This window comes from Scyliorhinus canicula, chromosome 11 (genome assembly GCF_902713615.1).
Source record: "Scyliorhinus canicula chromosome 11, sScyCan1.1, whole genome shotgun sequence".
In the NCBI taxonomy this organism is placed as follows: Eukaryota; Metazoa; Chordata; class Chondrichthyes; order Carcharhiniformes; family Scyliorhinidae; genus Scyliorhinus; species Scyliorhinus canicula.
Genome location: NC_052156.1, coordinates 20224647 through 20243379, shown reverse-complemented (window position 1 = coordinate 20243379; position 18733 = coordinate 20224647). Strand labels below are relative to the sequence as shown.

The 18733-nt window shown below is 41.9% G+C and overlaps 1 protein-coding gene across 18 annotated transcripts in view; it reads left to right on the top strand.

Annotated features, from left to right (window-relative positions):
- setd5 (SET domain containing 5) overlaps positions 1-18733 on the top strand; it is a 208767-nt gene that overhangs the window by 43256 nt on the left and 146778 nt on the right. For 9 of the 18 annotated variants that reach the window (XM_038812423.1, XM_038812420.1, XM_038812421.1 and 6 more), the window contains 3 exons: positions 9436-9492; positions 10412-10510; positions 14154-14332. In XM_038812423.1, the coding sequence (XP_038668351.1) occupies positions 14262-14332 (71 nt within the window). In that variant the 5' untranslated portion in view covers positions 9436-9492; positions 10412-10510; positions 14154-14261. The remainder of the gene's footprint in view (positions 1-9435; positions 9493-10411; positions 10511-14153; positions 14333-18733) is intronic. The other 9 variants (XM_038812429.1, XM_038812427.1, XM_038812424.1 and 6 more) reach the window with 2 other exon arrangements.

The window sequence follows — 18733 nt, the reverse complement described above, 5'->3', positions numbered from 1 at the left end:
ACACAGGAACAAGCCCTTCGGCCCTCCCAGCTTGCATCGACCGTGCTGCCTGTCTAAACTAAAACCTCCCACCCTTCCGGGGACCATATCCCTCTATTCCCATCCTATTCATATATTTGGCAAGACACCCCTTAAAAGTCACTTTCGTACCTACTTCCACTAACGCCCCCCCCCCCCCCCCCCCCCCCCCCCCAAACAAAAACCCAGGTAGCAACTTCCAGGCTCCCACTACCCTCTGTGTAATATACATGCCTTGTCCATCTCCTTTCAACCTTGCCCCTCACACCTTAACCTATGTCCCCTAGTAATTGACTCTTCCACCCTGAGAAAAAGCTTCTGACTATCCACTCTGTCTGTGCTGCCCTCATAATCTTGTAGACTTCTATCAGGTTGCCCCTCAGCCTCTGTCATTCTAGTGAGAACAAACCAAGTTTCTCCAACCACTCCTCATAGTTAATGCCCTCCATACCAGGCAACATCCTCGTAAATCTTTTCTGTACCATCTCCAAAGCCGTTACATCCTTCTGGTCGTGTGGCGACCAGAATTGAACACTATATTCCGAGTGCGGCATAACTAAGGTTCTATAAATAAAGCTGCAACATGTTGTGCCAATTTTTAAACTCAGTGCCCCGGCCGATGAATGCAAGCATGCCATATGCCTTTTGACTATCTTCTCCATCTCCCTTGCCACTTTCAGTGACCTGTACACCCAGACCCCTCTGCCTATCAATGCTCTTAACGGTTCTGCCATTTACTGTATATTTCCCATCTGTATTAGACCTTCCAAAATGCATTACCTCACATTTGTCCGAATTAAACTTTATCTACCATCTCTCCGCCCAAGTCTCCAACTGATCTATATCCTGCTGTAACCTCTGACTGTCCTTATGGATATCTGCAATTCCACCAACCTTTGTGGCGTCCACAAACTTACTAATCAAGTTTCTGCATTCCCCATCTGCTCACTTGTAGTGGCAAAACCATTGGCCTGCCTGACTTCATGGAATTTCCTCCATAAACCTCGGTCCCCTGCTTTTCCCTCCTTTAAAAACCGCCTCAAAAACCTTTCCTTGAACAAGCTTTCCTTGCACCCGTTCTGAATTTTTCACTTCTTTACTCAGCTTATTCTATTTACCCTGATCTTTGGAAAGTGTTTGGGATAATTCGTATATTAATAACATTACATAAATGCTATTGTTCACATACACTTTGACATTATAAATGTACCATACCATATTGTTCAAAGGCGTAAAGAGGACTGCAGTGACATACCCGTTGAAATTGTCGAACTCTGCATGGAGTTACAGTCGAACCTGAGGCTTCGTAATTGCATGGCCCAGTTATCGTCTGCATGTACAAATAACCAGAGCGTTAGTTAGGCCACATTTGGAATATTGCATGCTGTTCTGGTCGTCACACTACCAGAAGGACATGGATGTTTTGGAGAGAGTGCAAAGAAGGCTTACCAGGATGTTGCGTGGTCTGGAGAGTGTTAGCTATGAGAAGTGGTTGAATAAACTTGGATTTTTTGGAAAGGTGGAGGCTGATGGGAGATATGATTGAGGTCTACAAAATTACAACAGGTATAGACTGGGGGAATAGTCAGAAGCCTTTTCCCAGGGTGGGAGCCTCGATCACAAATACAAAATTACAACAGGTATAGACTGGGGGAATAGTCAGAAGCCGTTTCCCAGGGTGGGAGCCTCGATCACAAATACAAAATTACAACAGGTATAGACTGGGGGAATAGTCAGAAGCCTTTTCCCAGGGTGGGAGCCTCGATCACAAGGGGGCACAGGTTCAAGGTGAGAGGGAGGAAAGTTTAGGAGAGATGTGCGGGGAAAGTTTTGCGTTGTCAGTAGAGGTAGTGGAGGCAATATTTAAGATGTACCTTGATCGACACATGAACGAACAGGGAATGAAGGGATACAGATCATTTGAGCAACAAGTAGTAGATCTAAATAAGGAATCTGGATTGGCACAGGCTTGGTGGGCTGATGGGGCCTGATCATGTATTGCAATGCTCTTTGTTCATTAATCCACTGGAAATGTATTTGCTGGTTTCTAACAAAACAAATTTTGGGCTTCATTACCTTTGAGCTGAAAGCGGAGATGTTTAAAGTTCCATCAATCTGCAAAGGGACTACCTTGAAGAAGTTGAGGCTTCTTGTAACATTTATGAGCTACTAAATGTAATGATTTCATGTGCATTTTGAGAGCAGGATTTCAGCTCTACTGGTAGAACTTCACACATCAGTGTTTTCATTTGGAATGAGCTTCACTCTTTACCTCTCACTTTATGACTAGGCTATTTCGAAGGCAATCTGTCTAGCCATATCGGGACAGTAAAATTTGCTAGTAACATTTTGAGCATTGTCCCAGTTAAAATTATCTTTTGGTCACTTGTTAATACAGTAAATCATCACCAGGGATGGTGTTTTATTGATTTGACAAAGTCATTTCTCCAACTTTTTATGGTCCTGCTCCAAGACAGTTCACAATCTTGATGTTCTATTTGACCCTGAGCTAAGCTCCTTCGTCCCCACTCACTCAGCTCCTCTGTTGAATCTGTATCTTTGCCTTTGTTACCTCTGGACTTGACTATTCCAATGCTCTCTGGCTGGACTCCAGTCATAAATTTGGGCTCATCCAAAGTTCTGCTGCTAGTATCCTAACTCGCAACAAATCCTGTTTATCTACATCTCAATGTTTAAATTTTGCATCCTTGTTTTCAAATCTCTCTACTGTCTTGTCCCTTCCTATTTCTGTAACCTCCCTTAGCCCGTCAAACTTTCTAGATCTTTGTGCTCCTCCAATTCTGCCATCTATATAAATATTATTTAAATGGAGAGACTGCAGAAAACCACGGCACCGAGGGATTTGGAGGTCCTTGTGCATAAATCACAAAAAACTAGCATGCACGTTCAGCAGGTAATTGAGAAGGCAAGTTGAATGTTGTCCTTGATTTCAAAAGAAAAGGTGTATAAAAATGGGGGAGTCCTGCACACCTGGAATACTGTGAACAGTATTGGTCCCCTGTTCTAAGGAATGATATACTGGTGTTGGAGGCAGCCCAGAGAAGGTTCACTTGGTTGATCCCTGGTATGGAGGATTTTTGTGTATCAGGAGAGGTTAAGTAGGTTGTGTCTCTACTCATTGAAGTTTAGAAAAATGAGAGGTGATCTTATTGAGACAAAGGATTCTCAGGGGGATTAACAGGGGGCTGAGAGGACGTTTCTTCTTTTGGGAGAGGGCATAATCTCAGAGTAAGGGGTAGCCTATTTAAGATAGAGATAAGGAGGAATTTCTTCTCTGAGGGTAGTGAATCTGTGGACATCTTTACATCAGACAGCTGTAGAGGTTGGATCGTTAAGTGTGTTGAGAGCTGAGAGAGACAGATTTTTTGAACATAAATTTGGAGTACCCAATTCTTTTTTTCCGTTAAGGGGCAATTTAGCGTCGCCAATTCACCTATTCTGCACATCTTTTTGGGTTGTGGGGGTGAGACCCACGTAGACACGGGGAGAATGTGTAAACTCAACACAGACAGTGACCAGGGATTGAACCTGGGTCCTTGTGCTGTGAGGCAGCAGTGCTAACCACTGCTCCACCGTGCCGCCTGAGATAGACGAGTTTTTAATCAGTAAGGGAATGAAGGGTTATGGGGTTAAGGCGGGCAAGTGGAGTTGAGCCTTATATCAGATCAGTTTTGATCTCATTGAAAGGTGGAGCAGACTCAATGGGCCGAATGGCCTACGTCTGCTCCTACATGTTATGGTCTAAAGAACCCCTGGTTATCTTTTTTCCACTAATGGTGGCTGTGCCTTCAAATGCTTAAATCCTAAGCTCTGAATTACCTCCCTATTCCTTTCCACCTCTCTACTTGTTTCTCTTCATATTTAAGACTGTCCTTAAAACCTAACCCTTTGACAAAGAGACATCCAGACTCTAAACGTTAGCTCCCTTCTTTCTCCACAGATACTGTCAGACCTGCTGAGAATGTCCAGTATTTTCTGTTTTTGTTTGATTCCAGCATCCGCAGAAAGTCACTTTTATCTTTGACCAAACCTTTGGTTACCTGCCCTGATAATGTCAATGTGGCTTGGTGTCAAATGTTATTTTATATTGCTCCTTTGAAGCACCTTGAGATGGTAACTGTGTTAAAGGTGCTCTATAAATGCAAGTTGTTGATGGGGTGGTGGTATGGGCGTGGGTGAAGGAGAGAATTAACCAAGTGGTCCTGTTCTGCTGGAGGAACAGGTGGCCCTGTTTTTGTGGTTATTTATAATTATCAATGCCAGGTTAATCTTTGATGTCTATAGCAATAGAGGAGTTCCCAGAGGATTTTGAGACTATATTGCCATTCTCTATTTTTGGCTCATATACTGAAATTGTTGCTTGGATACTGTCATTCTTTACCTCAGTTCCATTCAATCTGTATTTTGTTGCATTTTCATTCCAAATGCTGCTTAGTACATTACATAATAGGCACTCTTTCTCCTTATTCATCTATTAAACATCTAGAATAGATGCTTTTCCCAACTGCCACCATTCTGTTTTAACATTCTGACATTGCCCCATATCCCCATTGCTCTGCCACAGTCTTTGTGAAGTGTATCTGGAAGGAAATTCTACCAAGTTTCTCCTGTCAATTTATCTGTCTGTCTGCGACAGAAATGCCTGAAAGAACTCTCTGCTAAGGTGCTCCTTAGGCCTCTGTATCACTGCTTGTAACAGTGGACCTGGAAATACCTTGCTGTTGATCTGTGCCTGTTTCACCCGTAGATTTATGCCTGCATAATTCCAGATTATGCCATTGAATAAGGAATTTGCTTGAAAATGTTATCCCTACAACTGTGATGTCGAGCAATATTTTGATATTGAATGTCAAGGCTTGTGGATTTTAAAATCAATGTACTGCAGTAGGATCCGGACCAGAAGCAGCAGCTGTTGTTTTGTCACAATCGTACGTGATGAGCATAAGGTTTGTAGATTAGATTTGAGATTAAAAGGAGCTCTGTAAGTGAGAGCCACAAAGATCAACCTCTCTATAGAGTAGTGCCAGTCCAGTGTGCATGTTTGAGACAGCATTTAGAAGCGTGTGCACATAGTCAGAAAATTGTTAACTTGGTAAGAAAGCGGTAGGTGATATCATTTACAAATTTATCAAATCGATTTCAGAATTTGAATAACCAGATCTGTGCCTCTAGGCCCTGTTTCTATCACAGTTTGATCAGCTAGCGGAGGTTCCTCTGCTTATTCACTCCACTTGAAGATTATCAATTATTTCCGTAACTGAAGTAGTGATAGTGAAGCATTTTTCAGGAGGCTTATTTTACTCTTGCTGTATTTCCGACAGTCTTTGATGAACTGTTCAGTGCACCAGTTCAGTAGTGCCCCACCTGGTCACGTTTCCTGTTATGGTTTACTATCTCTGAACCATGTTTTGCCACCTGATTCTCAATACAGATCATTTTGTTTGATATTTTAGCAATTTGTTACATTTGTTCTTTTAGGACAAAAAATGTTAGCTTTACAAGGGCATGGAGCAGGGGTTGGCCATTCTGCCTCTTCCTCCATTCAATAAGATCAAGTTCAATGATCTCATCCTCACTTTCCTGTCTGCCCCACATGACCCTTTGCTCCCTTGTTAATCAAAAATCGATTTAACTCGGTGTTGAATATATTCAGTGACCTGTACTCCACGCCTCGCTGGGGAAGAGAGTTTCACTGACTAACGACCTTCTGCGAGAAAAGAAAAGTCTCCTTATCTCAGTCTCAAATGGGAGACTCCTAATTTTTAAATGGTGTTCTCTAGTTCTGGTCTCTCCTTAAATGGAAGCATTCTCTCAGCATCTACCCCAATAGGTCCCCTCAAGACTGTTATATGTTTCAATAAGATCACCTCTCATTCGTGTAATCTCTAATGGGTGCAGGCCCAACCTGCTCAGTCTTTCCTAATAAGGAACCAGTCATGTAAATCTTCTCTGAACTGCTTCTGATGCAGTTATATCCTTAAGTCAGGAGACCAAAGTACTCCAGATGTGGTCTAACTATTTATATTGTCTGATTCAACAAAATATATATTTGCAGTAATTCAGCCCAAGGGAATAAGTATTTAAAGTTGAGATTAATATATTTAGGAACTGAATTTCATCCTGTGTTTTGGACATGGAATCATACAATGGTCACGGCACAGAAGGAGATCTTTCAGCCTGTTGCTGAGCAAGAGCAGCTCAAATGACTCCCTCAGAATCTTTTTTATTTGCCTTTTGTTCAGGACCAAATGGCCTTCGGTGTCTCACTTCGCAACACATTTCATCTAGCTGTTGCTAAATAAGTGAAAGATTTTTCAATTTCTTGCTCATTCTATAAACTGTTCAGCATCTTTGAACAGCACATGCAAGAAACAGATTGTCCGTGCCTCCAAATGATAGTTTGTCCCAATAGATAATGCTTTTGTCACAGTGGTTAGCTCTGCTGCCTCACCACAACAGGGGCTGGGGTTCGATTCTGGCCTTGGGTGACTGCCTATGTGGAGTTTGCACTTTCTCCCTGTGTCTGTGTGGTTTTCTCTGGCTGTTCTGGTTTCCTCCCACAGTCCAAAGATGTGCAGGTTAGGTGGATTGCCCATGCTAAATTGCCCCTTAGTGTCCAAAAGTTAGGTGGGGTTACGGGGATAGGGCCGGGGAAGTGGGCCTGTTGGTGGAGTGCTCTTTTGGAGGGCTGATGCAGATGCAATAGGCTGAATGGCCTCCTTCTGCACTGTAGGGATTCTATGATTGGGAGTGAGGAAAACATTTAACTTGATACTTATAGAATCCTAGCCCATATGTGCTTTCAATTTATAGTTGTAATGCACTTGAGGTTAGGATATCAAGTCCTCCATCTTCAAATGTTGCCTTGGGAATTGGCTTATTTTGTTCACAATAGAACAATTCAAGCATGTGGATCTTAAATGGACCTTGTAGTTTTCTGGCCAATTTACAACCTCACCTCTTGAGATGCTGGCTTTCTGTGCATGTTTTTAATGAAGCAGCCAATAATAAGATTTTTCAGTGATTGTAATATCTATCATTAGAATTGCCTAGGATGGGAAAAAGTGCTACTATGACGATGCTCTTTTCAAAATATATTTTTAAAGTTCTAAGATATATTTCTGAGACTGTCTGCTGATTGTAGCTTTTCAAATGCATTGATTCTTTTTTTTAAAAAAGTAACAAAAATTGGACACTAAATTCCTGACTGAGAAGGTCCTGATCTATTGTCTCTAGTGTTGCTCTATCGTTGTACACAGTGTGTGAGAGTGATGCAGTTCGGTTCACTTTTTATAAAAATAAATTTAAAGTGCCCAATTGTTTTTTTTCCCCAATTAAGGGGCAATTTGGCGTGGCCAATCCACCTACCCTGTGCATCTTTGGGTTGTGGGGGTGAGACCGACACAGACACGGAGAATGTGCAAACTTCACATGGACAGTGACCCGGAGCCGGGATCGAACCCGGATCCTTGGCACTCTGAGGCAGCAGTGCTAACCACTGTGCCACCGTGCAGCCCCAGTTCAGTTCACTTAATAGGCTTCCTGACATCAGAATTAGCTGTACCTGTATAGGAAATTATGGATATGAACCTGGGTTGGGTTACATGGAAATATTCAGTGCATCACCAGACCTGGAAAGATAAAAGCATGTATTAAAGTGCAGTGTACATTGCCAAGTTTAGATGGAAACTTCAGTTGCGTTTTTCTATTTGGTCAAGATTCTATTGATCCAGATTCATATGGCACAGAAGGAGGCCATTTGGCCCATTGTATCTCTGCCAGCTCTTTGAAAGAACTATGCAATTAGTCCCCACTGCTGTTTGGTCAGATGAATTATTAAACAAAATATATGTTTGTAAATGTTATTGTTAAACTCGCTTCATCAAATGGTATCCTGTAGATTAGGCTTTGTTAATTTCTGTATGAAACATGGAGGGGGTACCACTCCAATTTGCTATTAGACAGATGGGGAAAAAAAAGACTTGGCTGAATCATTTATAAGTCTGCAGTTCAGAGTTAGTGCTGAAAATGTATCTGACAGTTATAAGGATTTGTCCATCAATGTTTTCCTACATTTCTGTGTGGGTTCTCACAAATACAATATTGGTTGCACTGTTTCTGACTAAAGCTTGGTGCTATATACCTGTATGAGGATTTTAACAGCAGATGAACTGAGGTGAGCAGAGTTGGGCGATGCTACAGAGCTGGAAATAAATGGGTCTTAGTGGTGGTATGGGTATGTGGATAGAAGCTCATCTTAGTGTCAAATATGGCATCCAGGTTGTGTAGTTTGGTTCCGCCTCACACAGTTGCCGTGGAGCAAGATCAAGTCAATGGCTAGGGAACAGAGTTTGTGGAGAGCATCGTATGTAGTGGAGGAAATTCCTGATCATCCAAGACTGAATGCCTGACAATCACACCTGCACCTGCTGAATTGCATTGGCTCCGAGTGAAGCCATGCCTTGATTTTAAAATGTTCACCCGTGCTTTCAAATCTCACCATGGCTTCACTCCTCCCCTGTCTGTGAGATTTCTTCCAGCCCAATAACCCTTTAAGGGATTTCGTTCTCTAACTCTTGCAACTTGAGCATATCCATCTGCCTTCAGCTGCCAAGGCCATAAATCCAAAATTGTTCTCTCCCTTTCTTTCTTCCTTTTAGATGCTCCTTAAAACCGACCTTTTTCATCAAGTTTTTGGTCACCTGCTCTGATATCTCGTTATCTGGCTCAGTGTCAAATTTAGTTTTATGACACTCCTACAAAGCATCTGCATAAGTTTTATTTTACTAAAGGTATATATAGGTTGTTCTAACTTATGAAGGTTTTTGGTTCCCAATAACAAAGTGAAGGCTCTTTTTTCTTGACTTATTTGCAGGAGAAGCTATGATTAATTAAATTTTCTGGTTAATTGAGCAGAAACTAGATAATGAATGCACCTGTGCATCCACGTAGGTGGGAAACTGATCAGACTGCTCACAGATTTGCAGGCCAGAAGAGAGATGGAAAATAGAACTCCTTCAGATGTGACAAGTACGACAGCTTGCACTGTAATATAAATTAAACAGCTGCTGCTTTGGTTTGTCTGCTCACATCAGTCTGGAAGATTTCACTTCCTATTGATTAAAAAGGTGGCCGAGTAGTGCTCTTTACCTGAAATCAAAAACATTATGTGTGAAATGAAGCAACAAAAATATTTTTGATTAGTTGCTTTCATTGATTAATTAAAACATTCTATAGAAGCGCATGTGGTGCAAGTGTTGTGCCACGTTTAAATACAGTTGAGAAACGTATATATTGTTTTGATTGAATTACACCCCTATCCTTCTGAAGAGCATAAAGTGATTTTATTTACTTTGCTATTTGCAAGTGATTAGGCTAATGTCCTCTCTCAACTAGGCTGGTTTCGCTGGTCTCCATCCTCCCCCAGGACAATATACAGTGACAGATGTGCTGGTGAGTTGGTTGTGTTGGTTTCTAACAGCATGTCAACATAGAGATGCAGTAAGTGGATGGGATATATGGATAGGACCTTGAAGTTTAAGCTACTATTTAATTGAGGCAAAATGGTGGATCTGGCCAAGATCCAGGAATGGCTCCAGTATGGGACTAGGCATGATGCAAACTGTTGAGCTCCATCACTGGCATTTTGGCTTGTTGTTGTGCGTTCTGTAAATTATTTCATACCCTGTAGATAATTAAATGTTGTAATTTTATGCCATTTAATGTGATAGTGGTTTGTTCTAATAAAATTAATTCTTTAAACGTTTAGAATGTATTTTTGAACTGAAGATGGTGCTTCATGTAATTTAGAAGGGGTTATTTCCCCGGTTGTCTTAATGCATCCCTTTCCCCAACAATTTACAGGGATTTAAAATCTTTACTTCCTCATTCTCCAAGTGAGAGGGATTGCAGGTAACTATTTGCACAGCTTTGTAACTAATTGCTCGATGATGTGCAAGAGAATTTAAGGTGAAACATCCTTCCCCCACCTTCCTCCATTACTGTTTCCTGATCACCTGACTGAAAGATTGAGAACCTGTGGGGAGTTGAAGTCATAAACTTCAGTTAAGGTTATAGACTCAGAGCCCTCAAATATTTGGAGCATGTTGGCCGACAGCCACGCCACAAGATCTTTGAGCATTTTACGAGTGTCAGTTGAATATTGCTGTTATTTTTTACTACCAGTAACTGGTGTTGTAGCTTCCTCTAGTGGCAGAAAGATATAACTTGTCTTATTCGGTTGACTTCCCATGTCTCAATTTTTACAGATTGTTTCTGCAGGTTCCTGCCCTGGATCTGTGGAAAGCTCTATTTTTCAGTTATCTGCTAATATGCTTAATAAACACCAGCTCCTTTCAATTATGTTTTCCAGACAGTATACTTTGCCTACAAAACAGCAGTGACTACATTTCAAAATAACTCATTGGTTGTGAAGCGTTTTGGGATGTTCAGAGGACATGAGAGGCAATATGTAAATGAAAATTATTATTTTTTCTTTGCCTAGCTATTAAAAGAGTAAAATCTGCATGACTACAATGCTGTTACCGACCCTGCAATGGCTTACTTAACCTACTCACACTGTTATATCCGGAGACCTTCCAGGATCCTATCATCATCTACATCTGCTCTTGTCTGACATTCAGTATCAAATAAGCAGTTATTTCTTCCAGTTAAATATCAAAGCCATTATCATCAGCCTATAGGCCTGCCATAAGCTCCATTCACTAGCCACCAATTCCATCTTCCTCTCTGGCCATTATCAGACTGTTGCAACCACACCAGCCTATTTGATCCAGACCTGAGCTTCCGACATACATTTCATTATCAAGACCACCTACTCCGTCTGCATTCCTGCCTCTCTCATTCTGTTCCTAAAGCTCTTATCCGTGCTTTTGTTATCCAGCCTAGCATATTCCAGTGTTGTCCTGGCTGACCAATCTCCTATGATCTTCAACTTATCAAAGACTCTGCTGCCCATATCCTAACTCATTCATTCATCACTCATGTAATCACTGACCTACATTGCTTCCTGGTCTGTAAGTGCCTTGGTTTGAACTTTCTCACTCTTTTGTTCAAATCTTTCCATGGCCCCACCCCTCTGTGACCGTTTCTAGCTGTGCAATCCTCCAAGAAGTCCGTTCCTTCAGTTCTGGCCTATTATGAATCCGCAAAGTCCTTTGCCCCGTTGTTAACAGTTGTCTAGGGCCTCAGGTTTGGAATTCCCTCACTAAACCTCCCTATCCCTCTCTCCTCCTTTAAGATATTCATTAAAACCAATCCTTTGACCATGCAGTTGACTATCTCACCCAATATCTCCCCATGTGACTTGGTGTCCCATTTTCTTTGTGTTTAATGCTTCTGTGAAGCACTGTGGGACATTTCACTATAATAAAGGTATATAAATGCAAGTTGTGATCTGTTGCATGATGTGAATAAATTGAATAATCGTTCCTGCTGAGTTGGTCATTGAAAATTTGACCAATTGGCATTTAGTGTCAAATGCGTAAATTAACGTATATTAAAAACAGGATACCACATTAGGGAGGTATTTGATTCTGAGGAGGCAGCTTGGGAATGACAAAATACATAGATGGGTGAAACAATTTATTCCAAGTTCAACACGTAGGGAGAAAATAGGATAAAATAAATAATTTATGTTTGAGGCACGTATTCAGGACTCCACAAAATATTTCACATCTAATTATTTACCTTCCAAGTGTTGCAGCAGCTCATGTGCTCATGGTACACTCCAGTATATAGAAAACTAGATGTATAATGTGTTGATTAATATTTTTAATGGTTTTGGTTGTGGCAAAAAAATGTTGGCCAGGATACTTAATGTGATAGTGGCTTGTTCTAATATCTCCCTGATATTTTTTAAAACACTGATACAAACAGGCAGGTGTAATCCATGAAATAGTTGAGAATTAAGTTAAAAGATACGCGCAGGGTCTTCATCAACTGGAGACTCACCATTTTCAGTCACTACAGAACATTATGCAGAACAACATTCAAAATACCAAACTGGAATGCTGAAGTATGTAAAAAAATCGGAGTAGGAGTAGACCAGTCAATAAAATAATATATGATCTATCTTCTACACAGCTGCACTATCCCCATATCCCTTGATTTCCAGTCATTGCCAAAAATATATTGATTTCTGTCTTGAAAATACCCGATGCCTCAGTGTCCATATCTCTCAGCAGACAATTTCAAAGATTCACAACCCTTTAAATGAAGAAATGGGTCCTCATCTCACTCCTACATGACTGATCCCTTATTCTGAGACTGTGACCCCTCGCTGTAGGTTCTCCAGCTAGGGAAAATACTTTAGCAACATCTGTCCTGTCAAACGTCTTCAGCATTTTATATATTTCAGTGTGATCAGCTTTCATTCTTCTAAACTCTAGGGAATAGAGGCCTAGTCAACTCTATCCCCTCATCACATGAATCAGTCAGTTAACCTTTGTTGCACCTTCTCAAAGGCTAGTGTGAGCTTCCTTAAGTAAGAGACCAAAATTCGCTCGTACTCCAGGTGTAATCTCACCAAGGCTCTTACAGGAAACCTTCTTTACTCTTGTACCCTGATTCCTTTGTAATAAATGTGAACATGCCATTGTGTTAAAACTATAAAGTGCTCTGATAAGATCATGCCTTGAATATTGCATTGAGTTCTGGTCACACAGAGACAAACATTCAAGTCACAGAGACTTTTGGAAGAAGATTAGAGACATTTTGAGCATGAACCTGATCCCTAAAGTAAAAGAACTGAGATAGGGGGGGGGGGGGGGGGGGGGGGGGGGGGAGAAGAGAGAGAAGATATGCCATTTTAGTCTTGCAGGAGAGGGTGACCTGACAGTAATATCAAAAGTTGCATTGAAAAGGCAAATCTGGAAATTACCACAACCTAAAGCATGAGAGTTGGACAGGGGAGTGCAACGTCAAACTGGTAAAAGGCAAATTTCAGATTGTGTGAAGGACATCATGACATCAAAGTATGATCATCAAAGCAAAAATCTTTTGAAAAATTATGTCACGATAACAAGGATTTGCACATTCTATCTGGTTAGCGGGGTGAAGTTTCTTAATTTAAATAAGGAAAATAATGATGTAAAATTGAATTGAATTGTTTGATCATAAACATGAAAATTGAATTGATTGTGTATATTTGTGCATACAAGTGACTTGTGTTGAGTAGAGAAATTGGGAAACTTCATGTTTCTTAAACTATTTGTACTCGGGCTATCTGGCCACCGCAGTTGCCTAAAACAATTATTGGAGTAACATCATTCAATTGCCAGATATTCCTCGTTTTAAATACTTCTTTAGTCTGGAAACCATTCTAATGTATCACAAAATACCATGTTTGGCCATTTAATAGCCTATATGAAATTGTGGGATTGTTTTGAAGAAATGATCAGTGAAACGTTTAATTTGCTAATCTTGCGTCAAGTTAAAAGTCTATAAATTTATATTTGTGCCCCTAACATTGTCGGAACCTGCACAACCATTTGATTTGTTTCTAAAATTTGAGATAAACATTGTTCTGGGTCTCTTAGCAACAGAAAACTGTATATGAAACACAATAAAAGTTGCTGTATACTGTAGCCCAATTTGATACATTAAGCATTGTTAATAGACAAGCCATTGTAACCACTGTCGTGTTACTACATCCGTTTTGGTGTTTTCCCTTTAGAGTGAGAGTGTGTTCTACTGTTAGCTGTGCACTATCTGTGTTGCTGTCTGTAAAAGAGAACTGGACAAACTCTTGCTCCAAAATTTATATTTAGATTTTCAAGAGGGTCTCTTTGTAAATCGGCTACAAGATTTTCAGTTCCTCTTTTAAAACATAGACTTTCAGAAACCAGTATTTCTCAAAGAATGTAATAAGTGTGAGAGCTGAAATATGGAGTGCTAGAATGTACTTTTTAATGCTGTTTGTAATTAATGTTGTAGCTATGTAGCATTGTTATTTTGCTCCAAAATGCTAGTTAGCATTAACTAGCACACCCCACTGAACAATGCTTGTATAACATGACTGAGAATTTGATCTGTGAATAATCTTTAATTCATATTGATTTTACTTTGTTTTTCAATTTCCCTCTATTTTACAGTTTCCCTCATGTCCATGATCTACACACAACACTGTGGCTGCTGGGCCTCGGTGTGGTCAGGCACTGTGCTTCGGACCCCGTGATAAACACAACTTGGTGTTGGACGTCATGAGCATAGTAATTCCACTGGGAGTTACTACACCAGATACTTCATACTCTGATATGGCTGCTGGTTCAGAGTGAGTACTATAAAGACATCAGGGAATGTTGGTGTCGGGGCAGTGGGGGGGGGGGGGGGGGGGGGGGGGGGGGGAGTTGTGGTGGTGGAGAACATCATTTTTTGTTGTCGGGAGGGAATAATATTTTGTTTTGCCAATGGATGTGCTTTAAAGGTATATCATAGGGTATGCCCTATATTAACACTATATTTAAAACTCTGAAGAACATAAGGTGGGACTTTTAACTGGAATGTTCCTTTTCATGCAGACCAAACGTTTTCTGTAACCACCATACTTGTGTTGCTGTGTCGTATATTACAAATTATTTGATTGATAATTATTTGATATCTTTCAATTTATTCTGCTTTACCCCGTTGACCAAGTTTCTCCCCACAATCCACAAACAGCTTTTCACCACTGACGCACAGTGGCAGCAGTGTGTACCATCTACAAGATGCACTGCAGGAACTCTCCAAGGCTCCTGCGACGGTGCCTCCAAAACCACAAGCACTACCATCTAGAAGGAAAAGGGCAGCAGACACATGGGAAATTCCCCTCCAAGACCCTCTCCATCCTGACTTGGAAATATACTGCTGTTCCTTCACTGTCACAGGGTCAAAATCTTGGGACTCCCTCCCTAACAGCACCATGTAGTGTACCTAAACTACATGGACTGCAGCAGTTCAAGTATGCAGCTCAACACCACTTTGTCTCGGGAAATTAGGGATGGGCAATAAATGCTGGCCTAGTCAGTGATGCCCACATCCAATGAATGAATGACAGAAAATTATTATAGCTGTTCAAAACTAGATGCTGTACTTGGGTCTATGAAAAACATCTGTACACCTGAACTGTTCCCATATCTTTTATACTCCGCTTTTGTGTGAACAAATGTTTTGAAACACACATCCCTTTCCATCAAAAATTATAGGTTGCATAGGAACCAATGCAAACTGTAAAGGTCCTCTAAGTAACGACCAACAAAAGGTTTGAATTGCATAAAAAGGTCAATGGCTTGTCTTGGAAGAACTCTCCACTTAACCAATCCAAATTAAAAATTCCCATTTTCTTGTTGACCATTTTGAATTTCCTCTAGGTAGAAAATGAAAACTTGGCCGTTGATCACCCTGTACTGAAACAACTTGGTAAGGCTGTTTTAGGCAGGAGTGTATTATGTACAATAACTAGCCTGTGTTTTCTCTCGGTGGAGTTTAGTTTTTCCCCTTTGATCCTGACTAAATCCAGCCTAATAAACAGAAGCAGCACTCAAATATTGGTGTGAATAGGACAACATGGTGGTGCAGTGGGCTAGCCCTGCTGCCTCACGGTGCCGAGGCCCCAGGTTCGATCCCGGCTCTGGGTCACTGTCCCTGTGGAGTTTGCACACTCTCCCCGTGTTTGTGTGGGTTTCGCCCCCGCAACCCAAAGATGTGCAGGGTAGGTGGATTGGCCTTGCTAAATTGCCCCTTAATTGGAAAAAATTAATTGGGTACTCTAAATTTAAAAACAATATTGGTGTGAATGGCACATCTCCCAGCATTCACTGTGACAAACTGTACCTGAAGCGATGTTCAGTTTTATCCTCAGTTAATATTAATATTAATATTATTTTGCTGCTTCAACGAAGGGAGTGAGTGGGTATTCTAACTGAGGACCAGTGCCGGATCCTGTTTAAATTGAGGGAAATCAGTATAAACTGGAATTAGTACTAAATTTAGATAAATTTACTTTTAATCAGGGACCTGGACTAATTTGGTACAAAGTGCTTCAGTCAATGTCAAACGGTGTTTGTGAAAGATTTATATATTAAAATGGGTCTTCTGGCTACATTGTTCAGTGGTCAGTATCATGGGCTTCAGTGTTTTGTAGTTGGGGGTACAGAGTTGACAATCTTGATTTGCTAGTTGTCAATTAGTTTATTTGTACTCTGGAGCCCAAGAGTTGCTTTGTCTGGCTTGTTATTTGCCTTTATATGCAAAACCTTGGCAGTGTTCCTGAGTCCCATCTGGTGCCCCTTCACCTGGAGAGCAGTGTTTGAAATCTCTGTTTTGGGATTTTTTTCCCCTCAATTATGGATATCGTCCAGAAATGTGTTCTGGAAACTCTTAGTGAATTTTGCATTTGACTGTGTTTGTGTTGTGCAACTCACAGGATCATAGAATCTTTACAACACAGAAGAAGGCCATTCAACACGTTTCTGTGCTGGCTCACTCAAGGAACAATTCACCTAGTGCCATTCCACCACCATCTCTCCATAGCCCTGCACATTAGAAACATAGGCAATAGGAGCAGGAGTAGGCCATTTAGCCCCTCGAGCCTGCTCTTCCATTCAATATGATCATGGCTGAGCCGCTATCTCAATGCCATACTTCTGCTCTCTCCCCATATCCCATGGTTCCTTAATGTCCTATTTCCTATCTTAAATAACGGCCTTCTATAGTAGAGAATTACACAGGTACACTGCCCACTGAGTAAGAAATGTCTCCTAATTGTTCCTAAATGGCCTGTATCATATCCTTTTTTTTGTTTTTAAAATTTTTTTAAATTCAAATTTGTATCAATCAAAGTAGGTTACAGCAAATAAACACCCCAGGAAACATTTTTCGCAACAATCAACAATACAGTTTGTCTCTCTCTCTCTCTCTCTCTCTCTTGCTCTCTCTCTCTCTCTCTCTCTCTCTCTCTCCCTCTCTCTCTCTCTCTCCTCTCTCTCTCTCTCTCTCTCTCTCTCTCTTCCCCCCCCCCCCCCCCCCCCCCCCCCCCCCCCCCAACCACCACCACCCACCCAGCTCCTCAAACACGGTCACGAACATTCCCCCCACCTTTTCTCAAGCTCGCCTGCTGAGCCCCTTAACTCATACTTTATCTTCTCTAACTGCAGGAAGTCGTACAGGTCACCCAGCCATGCTGCTACCCCCGATGGCGATGCCGACTGCCACTCCAGCAAAATTTGTCGCCGTGCAATCAGAGAGGCAAAGGCCATGACATCGGCCTTCCTCCTCTTCATGAGCTCCGGCTTCTCTGAAACCCCAAATATCGCCACCAAAGGGTCCGGATCCACTCCCTCCTCCATTATCCTGGCTAAGACCACGAACGCTCCCACCCAGAATCTTCCCAATTTTTCACAACCCCAAAACATGTGCGCGTGATTCGCTGACACCTGCCCACACCTCTCACACTCATCTGCTACCACCTGAAAGAACCCACTCATTCTCGCCCGAGTCATAGGCACCCTATACACCACCTTGAACTGTATCAGGCTCATCCTTGCACAAGAGAAGGTCCCGTTTACCCTACGCAGTGCCTCACTCCATATTCTCCAATTGATCTCCATTCCCAACTCCGCTTCCCATTTCTCCTTGATCTTCACCACCCGCACATCCCCAATTCTTCCCTGCCCTTCCACATCCGGAAGCAGTGGTCGCTCCAGCAAGGTGTATCCCGGCAATCTAGGGAACCCCTACCAGACCTTTTGTGCAAAGCCCCTAACTCGTAGATACCTGAACTCGCTACCTGTCGGCAGCTCTACCCTCCCCCATAGCTCCTCCAGACTGGCGAACCCTTCCTCCAAATACAGTCCCTCACCTTGACGAGCCCCACTTCCCTCCACCTCCTGTATACACTATCCGTCCCCTCTGGCTCAAACCCATTATTCTCGCACAGCGGCGTTAGCACCGACATCCCTTCCACCCTAAAATGTCTCCTCAGCTGATTCCATGACTTCACCGTGGACTGTACCACTGGGCTCCCTGAATACCTACTTGGAGCCATTGGCAATGCTGCCGTCGCCATAGCCCTCAAACTAGACCCCTTACAAGATTCCTCTTCCATCCTAACTCACAGTACCCCTTCTCCTTCCAACCACCGCCGCGCCTTGTCGGCCTGTACCATATCCTGACAGCAATGCCCTTGTTTCAGAGCCCCAGCCAGGGGACACATCATGCCTGCATCCAATCTGTCCGAATTTTACACATTTCAATGAGATCGCCTCTCGCTCTTCTAAACTCCAGTGAATACAGACTTAGTCCAACCCAACCTCTCCTCATAAGACAATCCAGTAATTCCAGGAATCAGCCTGGTGAACTTTTGCTGCACTCCCTCTATGCCAACTATATCCTTTCTTGGGTAAAGAGACCAAAGCTGCACACGGTATACCAGGTGTGCTCTCACCAAGGCCCTGAATAACTGCAATAAGACATTCCTGCTCCTGCACTCAAAATCCTCTTGCAATATTTTTCAGATAATCGCCCAATTCCCTCTTGAATGTCTTGATTGAATCTATCTCCATCGTATTTCCAGGCAGTGCATTCCAGATGCTAACCACTTATGTTACCATTGCTTCCTTTGTCATCTACTGCAAATCTGCAAACTTAACTCTTGTATACAAGATCTGCTTTTATGTTTGAAAGGGGAATTCCATAG